Below are 17232 nucleotides of genomic sequence, written 5' to 3' on the forward strand. Positions count from 1 at the left end.
GTGTAAATGTGATGGATTGTTTTTAAAGATGTTAGTTTATGTCAATGTTTATTTTTTTAGATGTTGTATGGGGCAATTTCATAAACCGAAAAAATGTACTTTTTTAAAGATTTTGATATGAGCAAAAGCGTGACCCACTACAATTTTTTAGGTGTACATTCTAATTTACTCGCTTCATATGTGGTGAAAAAATTGGGATGGGTCACGCTTTTGCTCACACTTTTCTATCACTCTGAAAATCAGAAAATGTAGGTTTCTAGAAGATATTGTAAAATATGTTAACTTTGAGGTCTTCAAAGAGGAAAACTAACAACACTAGAAACATAAAAATGCAATTGGAGGTAACTTCAACAATTAATTTAGCTCCTTTTATGCTAAAATTATCGTGTTGTAAAATTTTGATAATCATGACATGTTGTGGGCCAATAAGGGCCTCTATCATACCTTTCGAACTATGGGCACCACATCCATCATATTATGATGTCATATTATTGTTAGCAAAAGAGCTTCTCTGTGGAGAGTTTGGTGCTTGACGTGGCCATGGGTATTATTTTTTCAAGTTGTCATTCCTGAGAGGAGTGACATGGAAACTTGTTACGGCTTCATTCACCAATGAAATTAAAGTATTTTACAGAAAGGTAAGAGTGTAGTGCAGCCAAAGCAACAAGATACTGTCAAATCTTGTTTGGAATACCCATTATGTTTTAAAAATGTTTTCAAAGGAATTTTACATGGTATTTTGAACAGTTATCATATCATCTGCAGACTAATTAAGTCACATTATGGTATTATAACAATATTGCAGTGACAACAGGGACATCAGGAAAGGACTTCTACACACATGGAGGCACTGTATTACAAGCCTAGCTTCAGGCTATCTCCCACGCCCTCAAATTGAAAAGTTAGACTCACAAGGCATGAAACAAGTCAGTTTACTATAGCTTTTAACGGCATCTAGGAGGACACAGATTTGATTACGGACATCTGGCAATTATCACAACTCCTTAACATTTCACTGAAACTGACAGCATAGAGTGTTGGACCCTGTGTGAGGTGTACGTTTACAGTGGTAAACTGAAGGCATCTCACTTGGGTGACCTGGCATGACTGGCCCAACAAACAGTACATGTAGTGATTGCTTCATGTTCATGCATGTAGCATGTTGACTGTGACTGAGAATTTGTGTTGATTTTATGTACACACCTGCAAGCAGTGTTCATCAAAAACTGACTTCATCCACTAGATGCAAGTGCAGAACTGTACATAAGCCTTCACTGAATTCAGTTAGACTGAGTGAGTGTCTTTAGTTTTATGCTGGTTTTACTAAGTTTTAGCAATATTCCAGCAATATCGCGGCAGGGACAATGGGCTTCACACATTGTACCCATGTGGGGAATCGAACCCAGATTTTCAGCATGATGAGCGGACACTTAAACCACTTAACTACCCCACCACCACACACACACACCCTACCCCCCCCCATCCCAATCCCTACTTTCCCCCACACACACACACACCCTTAGAGGTGAGCAGGAGTAGTTTGAAAGCTCAGCAGTAAAACATCTGTGGATGACACCAAAGAACCGGGTTCCATTCCCCCTGGGATACAACATGTAAAGCCCATTTCTTGAGTCCCTGCTGTGACATTGCTTGATATTGCTAAAAGCAACTTAAACAATACCGACTCACTAAATTCTGAGTGAAATAGCTCAACATCTCTGATGCATTATCTGACAATGTTGAATGTTCACCATGAAACCTTGATAATCCAGACCCTGTGAATCTGGACACCTGTCCTTCACCAATATGGCGAAAAAGCTTACATGTTACAAGCAGGGCCATTGTCTGTAAACATGATTCACTTACCCAGAAAACTGTCAATCGATGATTTCATTAGGATGAAAAACTATCTGGATTACAAGTTTTGCTGAATAGAATGGAAGAGTAATATAAAAGATTCTTTGTTTTATCTCCCATGAGTTTACAACACACAAACTATACAATTAGCATTCAGGTTAGTGATTAGTAGTCTGTCATACACACCCTGAAGCAAACATATCTAAGAAAGTATAGAACAGGTGGCAAGTCGCTTCTGAAAATGAAGAAAGTCTCAGGGCTCCTTTCCATGATTGATAATTTTTTTACCATGAACTTGTTTTTCTTTAAAATATGTTCATTTCAGAGACTAATTGTTCGTCTAAGAGGTTACTCGAGGAGAAGTATCTTCTGTGCACACAAATATATACCAGGACAACATTGAGATTTTACAAATGCTTCACCCACTGTGCCTCATCTTCGCCAACCAAGCTGACAATGAGTGCTTTCAAAGCCATATGTTTCAGTGATACCATGCTACAGTCACAGTGCTAGGGCATCTGAATGGGACTATCAAAGCACACTGACAAAACAATCAGTATGAAGGTGCCATAAGGCAACCCATCAGTGGGGCTTGGACAATTGTCTCACCTTGACCAGTATGAAGGTGCCCGATGGCATCTGGAAGAGACCATCGCAGCACCATGAAACAGTATGAAGGTGCCCATTGTAAACCAAATGTCACTGTGTTCTATAATCTGATTGGTTGAAAAACATGGTCAAATGGTATTAGATTCCCGACAACTGCAAGACTATTCACTGCATATTGTCATGTAAACAATTGTTTTGTTGTGTCATCAACAGTGGTGACATCATTCAAATCATATTGTGACGAAAAGTTAGCATGACGTCACAAATGAACAACTCACCATGGGAACCAGCTGAAACGGCCAGCCGATGACACTTCACTGCTCTACCCGATGTAAAGTGGAGACAGTAAAACCCCTTTGGTTTACTTTTTTGTTTACAATGTTGATAAACATCATGTGTTGGCCAATTTCCGGGTGTTAATGAGTATTTGAAGCATGGGAATGTTTAATTTGAAACCTCCGGATGATGCCGTCGGTTCCAAATACATTCCCATGCTTCAAATACTCAATAACACCAGGAAATTGGCCAACACATGATGTTTATCTCCTAATTAGAGCAGCTCAGACAAGTGTGACACCTACCTGTCCCATGACATGTACAGGTGACGTAGTCAGCTTCAGGTGGTATGAGCAAGAAGGATGGAGGTACATTTCCAGGTGAACTGCCTCATCTTCAACATCCCGTGGCTTGCCACTCTGCACCTTCACTGGGAACTGTCCAGTCTCTCGGAACCTGAATACCAATCATGAGTTGCACTCTCATAGGACAAGTTGTGCCAAAACTTTGTTGGTAGATTACTGATTGTCTTTCAGACACCATTTATCTTAAACCAAGTTGTTTCAAATCAAATCAATAAACAGTATGTTTCATAAAAAATGGTATTTGCCAGTCATGAGAGTAGTAATCCGTTTCTTGCGCACCCTAAAGTTGTACCCATCACCATCACGTCAACATATACTCTGCACAAAAAAGAAACACAAAAGTGGTGTTGAGATGGATACTTAAAGTATACATACTTGAGATCATAATACATTGTGCCCAGTCACTGACTGAGGTTTATCATGGCACATATGAAACAATCTAATGTCAAAGTGAAAGTCATCTGTCCTCAATATCTTGACTGGCCCCATAAAACTAGTTTAAAAGAACAGACTTTCCTGGCATCACCACTGAATCAAACAGATTACAAACTGACCAGCACTTCAGCTTTGATCTGGGTTGGTCATGTGTTGATCCTTTCCCTTCCAGATATTTCCAATTATTCTGTTTTAGCATTTCCTTTCTGCAGAGTGTACATTTGGTCTAAATTCAGTGCATTAATACATAACACAACAGTCAAATGTGATGTCATCCTGCTAACTGCTCACCACTAACCAAGTATGACCCTCCACACAAATGTTTCCTTTGCACCTTTGGGTAGTAAGGGTTGAAATAACAACTAGATAAGACATAAGGATATATATTAACAATCTAAAACCACAAAGTTTCCACAAATACATTTTCAAATTTCAACCAAAGCAAAACTAACATAAAGAAAAGAAACTGCCATCCATCAGTTATGACTCCAGTCATGATCATGTAGTAGCCAAACACGGACATGGAATTTGATCTCATGATTATTTCGGAAGTTTCTCAATAGCCGATGTGTAAGAGATTACTGACTGAGGGTATCTCTGCTTCCCTAACATGACGTACAACCTCCTAAGACCAATATAAAGTATGGTGATAAATTTTCTTTTGTTCTCAAGCCATATATTGTGTTTGTGGATATTTATCAAATATGAATTAATAGGATATAACAATATATTTGTTAAACACATGTTGACGTATACAGCACAAACAAATATACAACCACAAAAATAAAAAAAGACAAAACATAAATTCAAAAATATAATTGAAGCGATGTACAGAGGTTCTGATCTCAGTAAACATGTAAACGAAATTCAATGATGATACCGCAGCAATAAATCTTGTTAAAAAATCCTGTTTCTTTTCTGCATAAAACCAACACAATGATCCATGCCAAGTCTAAAAAGAAATATCATTTGCACACATTTTATGATCAATGAAAACCCATGATTGAGGTTTGACATGAAATGTTAACACTTTAAAGAGATGTCCTACTTATTACAAGCAACTTACTTGCTGAATCCGTAGGTGCTTTCATTACTCCAGGGTACATTCAGAGTGTACACAATCCCTTCGAACTCAGCTGAAATTCAGACTATAACAGTTACTGATTGTCCTAATCATAACCATTATTATAATCCCAGAGCGACAAAAGTATCTAACCCAATACAAACATTAAGAATCATACTTTAATCACAGAGACCAGGATTATATTTCTCTTCAACTGCTGTACGTGTTTGTTCCCAATGATACACTGTAAGAATCATACTTTAATCACACGAAATGAGGATTATATTCCTCCTCAGCTGTTGTACCTATTTGCTCATGCTAAAATGATAAACTAAGAATCATATTTTAATCACACAGAATGAGGAATATATTTCTCTTCAGCTGTTTTATGTATTTGCTCATGTTTGTGTTTACTCATACTAAAATGAGGTGTGCTGACTCACACAGATACTGTAATAACTCGGATAATGACTTATGTTTGAGATTCAGTTGTCTCATATAAGTTAAAGACATGTTTTAGAGATGTTCACAGGATTACGACAGATGTTCTTAAGCATCTGCAATGTACATGATGTCAATACATTACCAGTAAGTACATTTGCCAAGAATTGGATTTAGATGCCTAAGTAACAAACTCCTCACCTGCATGAAGTTTGCGACACCTGCGAGGTATGATGTGCGCAGTGTAAGCCCTCATCGGTCCGTCAAGCCCCGTTAGATGTAGACTGTAATACACAGAATCATTGCGGATCTGCAACATGGCCGCCATGTCCAGCACACTGACCGGGTAGGATATGATCGTGTCGTATATTCCAGGCAAATTAAATATGAGATGGCGCTCTATCATAGGGTACTGCTCAACCACCACTTCCACCTATAACACCAAATGAGAGGACATGCTTTTTCAATACTTGTGCAACAACATTCAAAGCCTTTTAATGCACTGTAACATCACATACCATGGCGGGTAACATCACACTGTACCCATGTGGGGAATTGAAGCCTGGTCTTAGGGTGAGTGAGTGAGTTAAAATTTAATGTCACATCGGCAATATTTCAGCCATATCGTGACGGTAACGGAACATTAAAATGGAATATATGAGTATTATAACAATCAGTCGACGAAGGACAGTAAAACAACTAGAACATCACAGAAATGAATGTAAAACTAGTAGCTATGCCTAAAACAATTTATCTATAGAGGACAATACAATATAAAACCCGGCTATAGATTGACAACAACTGAAGGTAGATCACCATACTAGGGACCATGGGGACTTACAGTACTTTTGCTACCTGCATGGACCCTAGCTGGATTTACATCATCCCCTCAGCCGTCAGCAATTTCGGAAATCTAGCCATACAATAAAAATACACTTATACTACCATTAAAAACGTGGAAATTTAGAATTTACTTTGCATGTTTGTGGACTTTCGTACCCTCTCAGGAGGACAATAATTTTACAATACTTCACCCCCCTTTGAGGGTACAGCCACCAACAATTCAAGTTACTAATTCAAACTACCAGTCATTAAAATACATCTATTTACAGAAACATATTATTCAAAATTCAACCAAAAAATCAATTTCTTTTAAAAAACCTATAATTAAATGAGAATTAACGCTGGTAAAAAGATCCTTAATTGTTTTAACTGTAAAATACTTATCCCTTGTGATGGAGAATTCAACACAGTCAAGCAGAATATGCTTGACCGTGACTCTCTCATCACAAGGGATACAAAATGGAGGATCTTCACCTTTTAACAGGTACGCATGAGTGTATCTAGTGTGGCCAACACGACATCGTCGCAAAATAACCTCTTCAAATCTGGACTGACAACCCAAGTGGGTATAACCAATGTAAGGTTTTGTCTCATGTAATTTATTGATACCCACTTGGGTGTCCCACTTCTTTTGCATCAGATCACGGATATAAGATCTAATGGTGGCTTTGTAATCACTATAAGGAATAAGAAGTGGTGTCACAGATTTGTTGAGTGCTGCTTTAGCAGCAAGGCCAGCCAGTGTGTTACCAGAAATGCCTACATGGCTGGGTAACCAACAAAAGACGATGTCGTATTGGCCAGTAGCAAGATCATTATACAATTCAATAATTTCTATTAAAAGTGGATGTTTGCAAGAAATATTTTTAATAGCCTGAAGGCAAGAAAGAGAATTGGAATAGATTATATATTGTTTACGTTTCAGGTGTCTTTGAATATATTTGAGAGCTGTTAATATGGCGTTAGCTTCAGCTGTAAAAATAGAACTATTATCTGGTAATCTAGAAGATATTGTTCTGGATCCAATGAAAGTGGCACAAGCCACTGCGCCACCGTCCTTGGACCCATCTGTAAATAAGGGTTTGTAATTGCTATATTTATGCTTTAATTGATGATATTCTTGTTTATATTGGAAGTCATTTGTTTCTGATTTTTAAAAAAATGTTAATGTTAGGTCAACTTGTGGCCTAACCAACTGCCAAGGAGGAGAAGAAAGAAGACGGGAAAGCAATATACTTTCCAGCTCAATACCGACAGAAGAAATAAATGGTTTAATTCTGTGCCCAAGAGGTGGAACAAGAGAAGACTGGTCTTAGGCATGACAAGCAAACGCTTTAACCACTAAGATAACCGCTGATCCTCTTTTCAAGAAAAAGATTTCAGTTATAAAGATTTAACCTACCTGTGTTTTATGTAATTGTTTGAATGTCCAACATCTTGAAATAGAATACTAAAATATTTATGTTTTTTTTCAGTTTGTTGTTTAATGAGAATAAAGACTTTTATGGATATACAACTTCTTTCATGCAGTGGATACGATGTTTCTAACACTAACACCCACATCAAGCAAAAATCATATGTTTTGGTGTAGATTCTAACACTGTTATCAAACAAAAATCTTTTGCTTTATAATGGTTACCATTACACCGAAGTGTCACTTCCATTGCAAGGAAGAAGTTGTCTATCCATGAAAGTCTTCATCCTAATCACACCAACTTCTAATAATACCACGTAAAGAAATTTGTTGTTTAACGCTGCACTCCGCAATATTTCAGTTATATGGCAGAGGTCTGTAAATAATGGACCAGACAATCCAGTGATCAACAGCATGAGCATAAATCTGACAATGACGTGTGAACCAAGTCAGCAAGACTGATCACCCAATCCTGTTAGTCATCTCTTACAACAAACATGGGTTGCTAAAGACTAATACTAACCCCAATGTTTGTGGGTAAATAAAAACTGAAATAGTATTTCAGGTCATGACTGAAACTAACTGATGTATTCAGTCTAACTTCAGACAATGGCATCCATGTATCTATCATTCTGAGTACAGGTGAATATTCACAAAGGTAGGTTGAATTTTCACATATGTCAGCATTCGAAATACCTAAGAATGAAGATTTATGGATATCAACTTCTTTATATGAGAACACAATGTTTCGGAGTTAATGCTTACTCCTTCATCAGGTGATTGAGAATGGGGTACAGAGCTATATTTATATGTGCAGATAAAACAGTAACAATATAACAAGTGGAATGAATTAACGAAAGCTGGAAACCAGTATAAACAAGCACTGATAGGAAGCCGACAGTTATGACAACAATGATGGAAGCCAATGGTAATACATTATAGATGATGTAAGACCGCTAATGAGGCCACTCACTCCGCCTCCGGCAGAAAGTCCAACGTAATCAGTGTGTTTTCATAGTCAATTGCCTTGTCGGGCTGAGATTTTAGTCCGAATTCAGAATTATACCTAGTCCGATTTATTCAGCATTTGTGTAATGATAACTTAAGTAAGTTCTGCCGGGACCACCACTAAGGTCCAAATTGTAAAGAAAACCGATTTACCCAAGGTCCGAATTTGACAGATTCCACTGTAATTGCATCCCCTGACAACTGGGCAACTGTTCTTTTGTCACACCAAAGATCTCAGCTCCCTACATGGGTAAAGTGTGTGAAGTCCATGTCGGGTCTCACTCACCATAATATTACTGAAATACTGTAAATGTGACCTAAACTTTACTTACTCAGTTTATTTCAGTGCTCGGGCCCTTGAAGATCTGGGGTAGAATAGGTCTTCAGCAGCCCGTGGTTGCCACAAAAGGCAACTATGCATGTGGTACGAGGCGACTAATGGGATAGGGTGGTCAGGCTCGCTGACTTGGTTAACACATGTCATTGGTTCCCCATGGCACAGATCGATACACATGCTGTTGATCACTGGACTGTCTGGAGCAGACTCGATTATTTACAAACCACCACCATATAGCTGGAATATTGCTGAGTGTGGAGTAAAACTAAACTCACTCACTATTTCAGAGTTTTAAACAAAATTTGGGACAATAATGTCACATCTCCACCAAATCTGCATACAATATGATTTGCTAACAAATATCACTTTTTAAAAATTCAACATAAAGAATGTGACAAGTAAAGTCTCCATGCCAAGGACCTACCTTCTGTTTTGATGCAGCTGCAATGACAACAATATGAGTTGATTCCCCTAGCTCCTTTAAGTACATTCTTATGACCTGAAATGATCAACATCATCTGTATGGCAATGCCACAAACTTAAGCGACTAACATATATATATTCTCCCTGAAGATACATGACTGAAACATGTAGAAGATCCATGTTGTGTTATTATTTCGGAAACTACTTCTTATATATATTCTCTTATATACAATAATAATAAATGAATATATGAAAAAACACAACATAAAGATGAAGGCTCTTACTTTCTGTACAGATGGTGCCACAATGTTTTGCCTAAGCTTCAAATCAGCATAATCTTTTTCAGCATTTCGATACAGCAGTTTAGCAGATAAACAATTCTGTCCTGATCTATGTTACCTGTAACTTTCAAGTACAGTTAGCTAAGTAGATCTCTCTTTAAATAAACAGAAGTGATTAAACCGGACAGTCAGTGGGAATTACAACCTTTTCAAACAGTACTACATTGACATCCAGGAACAATGTGTGTGAAACTGTGATGTCTCATTATGTATATTGACAGCAAAACAAGAATCATTCTAAGAGAAGACAGCACTGCTCAATACATAAGCAAAACCATAGACACCACTGGGCCAAATGATGCCCTGATTACATGTGAAGAGGACCAAAAGGTATAACAGTGTTCCATGATATTGTCCAGATCTACCTTTTTATTGGAGTAGTTGGGAGGCAGTGACTGGGCTTTGGCTGAAAGATTGATGCAGCTTGTGCTGAAATCAGAATTAATTCATATGACATGAAAACACTGACAAAATCAGACATTATCTCAACATGAAAAACACACTGGCAGACTAGGATGGTAGGAGGGGTTGTAACAGTAAAAGAAACTATCCACTAAATAACTGTTGGAACCTCCTGATCCATGACCCATCATCACCTACCTATTCTCTTGGGACAAGAGTGGAATACAGCCAAAATAAATCATTCCAGAAACACTATCAGTGGGTGAGTATAATTTTATGCCACTTTCAGGAATACTGTAACAATATGGCACTTTTGCAGGACACACAAAATTAGCTTTGCACATTGTACCCTAATGAGTAATCAAACCCTGGTCATCTGTGACTGCCGAATGGTTTAACTGTGAGCTTACCCCACCACCTCCCTCCCTATAACGAGAAACATTGAAACAAATAGCCAAAAATGTTGAAAAAACTTACCATCTGTCTTGTTTTTCCTTCAAGGTACATGCACACACCCAGTCTTGCCTAGTCTGGAAAGGAAAACATACTGTACTTGCTTTTTTTCCATTTAGAACCTTGAAAACAATACCACTAATAATAATACTCCAAACAATTGGGAATTGTGGTTGGGAATGACATATTTGTGGTTGGGAATGACACATTTGTGGTTGGGAATGACACATTTTCAAGCAGTCATGACGTCTGCCAATGAATACAACACAGAAATGGAATCAACAGATACATTGCAAGAGGCGACTATAAGGATCACATTGTAAGATTCACCGATCCCTTCTGTGTAGATCAATCCTAACGATGTTGATCAAGGGACTGTCTGATCCAAATACAATTATTTACAGACAGCCCCCAATATTGTTAATTGTGCTGTTAAACAAACAAATGAGCGGACATGACTTACAATGTTGCTCATGATGATGATAGAGTCTATCTTCAGTGCTGATTCTTCCGTCTCCCGAATCACAGGAACAGCAAAGTACTTGGTGGAGGACATCTGCTCAACAAAAACGTTTCCTTCTTCATACTAAGATAAGTGATAATAGCGTCATTTTGAAAGTTCTTAGACTGTACTGTTTCCTGTAAATGATCCATCATTATTCTCACTGACAAATTTTATATCATTTACAGCCCTTATCAGAAACTTCGCCAGCTGTCTGGTGACATGATTTCAGTGTTTTGGGTCCCAAAGGACACTCTTTTAACAGAGGTTAATACACTGTTGCAATGGAATAAGACAAATGGTGCACACAAGCATGTTGAATGCACCCCATCATAAAACACTAACTAGTTTAAACAATTCACTACAAGATACTGACCCTACTGTTATTCATAATAAAATGCTCACTTTTTCGGCACTGAATCTGAACAATTTGTTCGGTTTGACTTCCCAAGGGATCTTTGGATCAAGAGTTAGCTCCCCTGGTATGTTTTCTCGGTGTTTCAGACTGCCAGAGTTTGTCAGGAAGTGGTGTCGGAACACTCTCATCCTTCTGTCAGCATCTGTAGTCACCTGCAGCATAGTCACTCACAACTTGATTTTTCCTTAAACTGAACAGCAAAACATAACAGTAAAGAACTCATGAAAAGGTGAGTGAACTTTGTGCAGTTTTCAACCCCACATGGCAAAACCTTAGCTTGTCATGCTAACGGTGTTCAATCTTCTTCAATCTAGCTTAGTTAGTCACAGTCATCTTTGTGAAACAAGGCCCAGTTTCACAAAGTTGATGTAGCACTATGACAGTCGCACCTCTTATAATGTAACTCATGACACTTGATGCTTTGTGAAACAAGGCCCAGGATACAATCTCTTGTATGCTGGAAGAGTGCAGTCTGCACAGCTCAGTGAAGTGAGTGAGCTTTATGCCGCACTCAGAAATATTCCAGTCTGGCGGCAGTCTGTAAATAATCGAGTCTGGACCACACAATTCAGTGATCAATGACATGAGATCTGCACAAATGGGAACTGATGACATGTGTCAACCTAGTCAGCGAGCCTGACCCCATTAGTCACCTCTTACGACAAGCATAGTCACCTTTTATGGCAAGCATGGGTTGCTGAAGGCCTAACAATAATTAATTCAATCAGCATGACAAAACTACTCAAATTTGACTTCATATGTGTGACTGTAGCCTACCAAGAGAAAGTATTACCAATACTTCTGTTATTGATCAGCTTGACAATAATAAAGACATACTGAATATCCTACCTGGTGTGTATTAGGATCGATGATATCAAACATGGCTCTCTTAGTCACCAGAACCATTTGTCTACACCTGAAAAACATCCAGATAAAGAATCATAAGCTTTACTAAACTCTTCAACTAGAAGATTATCATGCCTCAAGCACCTAACCTCAAGAGCTGTCTTAGACTTGTTCTTATGTTTGTTTGTTAGTTGTTTGGAGCAACTATCAGCAACATCTCAGCTATATGACGGTTGTCTGTAAATAACTGAGTTGGGACCAGACAATCCAGTGATTTGGGGTCATAAGCAACGATTTATGATGTTGGGACACAATGACACATGTTAACTATCAGCTGTCTGTTACTATCAGCTGTCTGTTACTTCAAGCATGAGTGACTGAAGTCAGATCAGATCAAGTCAGATCTTCATGGATTCTTGTTCTAATGAGACAATAATACTTAATTCAAAGTTCATACAAAATCAGCAAACAATACTAGCATTTTGTTTGTTAACCTTTCATCATGAAATTGTCTTTGATCATTACAAAGAAAACAAAACTTGACCGATGGACTGTGCCCATGCCATTATGGTCCTTACCATACAGCACACAGATGATCAGTGGAAACCCAGGCCTTGGGAACCGACATTGTCTGAATGACGAAACAGCATGATTACAATATGGAACACTATACAAGCAGTAAACTACCAAACACATAAACAGCTAGTGAGGAGGGGTCGAAACAACATCACACCTTTCACATGAACAGGCAGTGAGGTGGGTTGAAGCAACATCACACCTCACACATGAACTGCAAGTGAAGTGGGTTGAAGCAACATCACACCTCACACATGAACAGGTAGTGAGGTGGGCTGAAGCAACATCACACCTCACACCTCACACCTCACACCTCACACCTCACACTTCACACATGAACAGGTAGTGAGGTGGGTTGAAGCAACATTGCATTCGAGTCCATCTTTCAAAAAGATAATAAATATTGCATTATCAACACAATGTTTCTCATCAACTTTTTTCTTGTTAAAATATATACAAAATAACACAGCTCTCAACTTGGGCTATGAGAGGTAAAACCTTCTCTCAAAAAAGCCCTCACAGCAAAGGCACACAACTCTCCACAGAAAGTTGGCTTATTCACATTCCAACAAACTACCAGAACTTCTGACAGGAATTGGCCATTGAAGAAGAATTGCTATTATTCATCTGCAGCAAGATCCCACTGCACACAGTTTGCCAAACATGAGAGATGTTATTACAGGTTGTACAAAAAGTACAGTTTTGGTTTGAAGATATAAACAAAATAAATTTTTAACAGAATATACTCACAGATGTACTGACTCCTCTGTCCTGACTCACAACCTGCAAACGGAATCATTAAACCATTTAGATATTCACCAACACCGATAGCTGATGAGATGATAAACTATATGATGGCCACCTAGAGGTAGAAATGTCCTTTATATATACTTTTAAGGAAAGAGAGAGAGCAAAAGGCAGAGACAGAGACAAAGTATCACTATTTTTTTTTCATTTATTTTCTTTGAAATATTGGCATCAGTACGGCAGTGTATTAGGGCCACAGTGTCACTATCTCCTACGTAGGACTTAGTATCTCCTACGTAGGACTTAGTATCACCTACGTAGGACTTAGTATCACCTACGTAGGACTTACTATTTCTATTCCTAACTCCTACATAGGAGATAGTAAGTCCTATATAGGAGATACTAACTCCTACGTAGGTGATAGTAAGTCCTACGTAGGAGATAGTAAGTCCTATGTAGAAGATAGTATTCCTAACTCCTACATAGGAGATAGTAAGTCCTATGGCAGATGATAATAAGTCCTACGTAGGTGATAGTAAGTCCTACGTAGGTGATATTAAGTCCTACGTAGGAGATAGTAAGTCCTATGTAGAAGATAGTATTCCTAACTCCTACATAGGAAATAGTAAGTCCTATATAGGAGATACTAACTCCTACGTAGGTGATAGTAAGTCCTACGTAGGTGATATTAAGTCCTACGTAGGAGATAGTAAGTCCTATGTAGAAGATAGTATTCCTAACTCCTACATAGGAAATAGTAAGTCCTATGGCAGATGATAATAAGTCCTACGTAGGATAGTAAGTCCTACGTAGGTGATATCAAGTCCTACGTAGGAGATAGTAAGTCCTATGTAGAAGATAGTATTCCTAACTCCTACATAGGAGATAGTAAGTCCTATGGCAGATGATAATAAGTCCTACGTAGGAGATAGTAAGTCCTATGTAGAAGATAGTATTCCTAACTCCTACATAGGAAATAGTAAGTCCTATGGCAGATGATAATAAGTCCTACGTAGGATAGTAAGTCCTACGTAGGTGATATCAAGTCCTACGTAGGAGATAGTAAGTCCTATGTAGAAGATAGTATTCCTAACTCCTACATAGGAGATAGTAAGTCCTATGTAGGTGATATTAAGTCCTACGTAGGAGATAGTAAGTCCTATGTAGAAGATAGTATTCCTAACTCCTACATAGGAAATAGTAAGTCCTATGTAGGAGACAGTAAGTCCTACGTAGGATAGTAAGTCCTATGTAGGTGATATTAAGTCCTACGTAGGAGATAGTAAGTCCTATGTAGAAGATAGTATTCCTAACTCCTACATAGGAAATAGTAAGTCCTACATAGGAAATAGTAAGTCCTACATAGGAGATAGTAAGTCCTACGTAGGGGATAGTAAGTCCTACGTAGGGGATAGTGACACCAAAAAGTTTTTCACTGTGGCCCTAATATGCTTCCGTACATCAGCCATATTAGATTTACTTTGCACAGATTTTTTGATAATCTGTTGAAACTAGCCATGTAAATTAACAACAAACAGGTGTGATTTCTTGAAGCATGTTTGCCGTGTGGGTGTACACTGTGAATATGTTCAGACTTACAAATGCATTGAAAATGTTAGAGCTTGAAACCTACTTGCACCAGGAGTTCATGATAAAGGTACATTTGGGGTTGAAACCATTGAGTAGAAGAACTCATCAAATTCAAGGGACACAATTCAACAACATAAAAATAGTCTATAGATCTGTAATCAAACTTCTCTTATGCAATCACCATTCTGGTTGGCAATAGAGATAAATTTCAAGGCCATACAATTTGCATCCTACCCCTTTGAGAGTAGTGAGGCCATTCCTGACAAGGATGTCTCTGTACCCGCCTCCTGTACTGACGACCGTGACATCACGGAGCGTGCTCTTGGCATGGAGACGCCAGTATGTGTTGATCTCATCATAGAAGCTTGTCAGCAGGCTATCAATGGCAACAGCTGACAATTCAGAAAAGTTCAGTAACCTTACCAAATGTTCACATCTGAAGAAAATAGCATTGGTCATACATACAAAAAATACAAAACTCCTGCATTGATAAACAAAAGGCAACAGAAATGTGTAAGAATTGCAAACAATTGTTTTTTACATACTAAACATCATTAGTGAAGGATCACCTAGATATTTTGATGATTTAGTTTACAGTAGTTTCCATCAATGTTGATAATGACATTGTAGGCATCTAGCCATTGATTAACACTGTGCTAGACCTTACTTTGTCAAATGCACTTGTGTCATTCATGACTTCACAATCAGTTCACAATCCCCAACATGAAGTTTGAATGAAGCTGAGTTCTCCTAAAATTTATTGTGTTGTTTACATTGCTCAAAACGGCTCATTCAGTGATGTGCCAATACATGTGGAAAATGAGTAATGAAGGCTTTCAACTGACATCAGTCTTCACACTTTAGATCCTGTATCTAATCACTGCTTTCAAAATGAGTTTGTTTCATGAGTGTTGAAGAATAAGGCCAAACAATAGGAATGGACACAGTCAACATTAAACTGCCAGACATTTTAATGTGTCTCAAAGTGTCACTGGTACTGTACTAGACTGCGGCAAATGATGCCAGGTGACAGAAACTGTGGCATATGCTCCAAGGCCAGGTTGACCTTGTGTCACCACGCAACATCAAGACAGGCACCTCCGAAACGTTTTTCTCTAAAATTGGTTCATGACCACAAAGGATCTTCAACCTGAACACTTTAATGTCAACAACACTGGGGCCCAGTTACACATAGTAACCTTAGTTACAATAAATCTTGGGCCCTACAAACAACTTTACAATCATCATACAATTGCCCTAATCCACTGGAACAAAGCTGATCTTAGCACAATTGTAAGACAGCATGGATTAAGACTGCGATCTTAACTAAGATCAGTTCTTCAATGGTGGATACAAATTTCTCGTACGCCTGTCTATAGTTGTCTGCAAGTGCACATAGCAAGCTGCGCAAAAGGTGATGATCCATTAATGCAAATAACAATGTTTCTGATGTTCAATCAGCAGTACATTCTCCGTATCAAGGCGAACCATGACAAACTTTGTTTAGTGTTGGTGATTGGTCAGATCAAATTATATAAGTGACCCTTCACTGATGATGCTCAGTATATACAACTCAAACATATTCAGGGAATACTTCCTCAATATGGAGAAAACATGCAGGTTGTGTTTCCACAACATTCCCAGCTGATAAATCAAGGCTCAGAACAGATTCAAACCCGGCATGGTAAACGACTGCAAATTTTGTACCTTAGTCCATTTAACCACATGAGCCCTTTTTATTCCTCCTGTCATTAAGAATCAGCCTCCCATATAGATTGTAACTAGCAAGTCAGCTGACATGCTACTATCAGGACACTCACCCGGGGCCTGGTGGGGGGTTGCCTGTGTGATAATGGTGGTCACCAGTCTCGGGTCAAATGTAGGCAAGGTGAACAAGGCTCTAGCTATTAGTCCTCCCTGAAAAGCAGAACAGACTGAATAAGAAAGGGATGGATGGATGGATGGATGGATGGATGGATGGATGGATGGATGGATGGATGGATGGGTGGACACTAATGTGTTGGCGCTTTAAGCATGCACAAGTGTGTGGAAAGGGTGCATTATAAATGGCCATTATTTTTATAGATGGATGGAGGGAGGGATGGGTGGAGGGAGAAAGGGGCAAATGGGGATGATGAACAATCAGTGGAATGGATGAATGTTTAGGAAATTGAGGAAAGAATGATGGATGGAGTGATACATCTATGGATTGGTTACTAAAGATCATTTAGGTAATATCATGAATGGACAGATGAGTGCATTGGATATTCTATATGTGATGAGATA

The 17232-nt window shown here is 38.5% G+C and overlaps 1 protein-coding gene across 2 annotated transcripts in view; it reads right to left on the bottom strand.

The window, feature by feature from the left end:
* The window catches only part of LOC137284436 (GPI inositol-deacylase-like), a 388474-nt gene that overhangs the window by 359213 nt on the left and 12029 nt on the right, over positions 1-17232 (bottom strand). For both annotated transcript variants that reach the window (XM_067816233.1, XM_067816232.1), the window contains exons 8-20: positions 16767-16863; positions 15181-15338; positions 13360-13392; positions 12612-12664; positions 12037-12103; positions 11175-11339; positions 10731-10823; positions 10292-10344; positions 9778-9841; positions 9073-9147; positions 5248-5479; positions 4609-4678; positions 3048-3198 (exon numbers count right to left, since the gene is read on the bottom strand). In XM_067816233.1, the coding sequence (XP_067672334.1) occupies positions 3048-3198; positions 4609-4678; positions 5248-5479; positions 9073-9147; positions 9778-9841; positions 10292-10344; positions 10731-10823; positions 11175-11339; positions 12037-12103; positions 12612-12664; positions 13360-13392; positions 15181-15338; positions 16767-16863 (1311 nt within the window). The remainder of the gene's footprint in view (positions 1-3047; positions 3199-4608; positions 4679-5247; positions 5480-9072; positions 9148-9777; positions 9842-10291; positions 10345-10730; positions 10824-11174; positions 11340-12036; positions 12104-12611; positions 12665-13359; positions 13393-15180; positions 15339-16766; positions 16864-17232) is intronic.

This window comes from Haliotis asinina, chromosome 5, assembly GCF_037392515.1.
Source record: "Haliotis asinina isolate JCU_RB_2024 chromosome 5, JCU_Hal_asi_v2, whole genome shotgun sequence".
NCBI lineage: Eukaryota > Metazoa > Mollusca > Gastropoda > Lepetellida > Haliotidae > Haliotis > Haliotis asinina.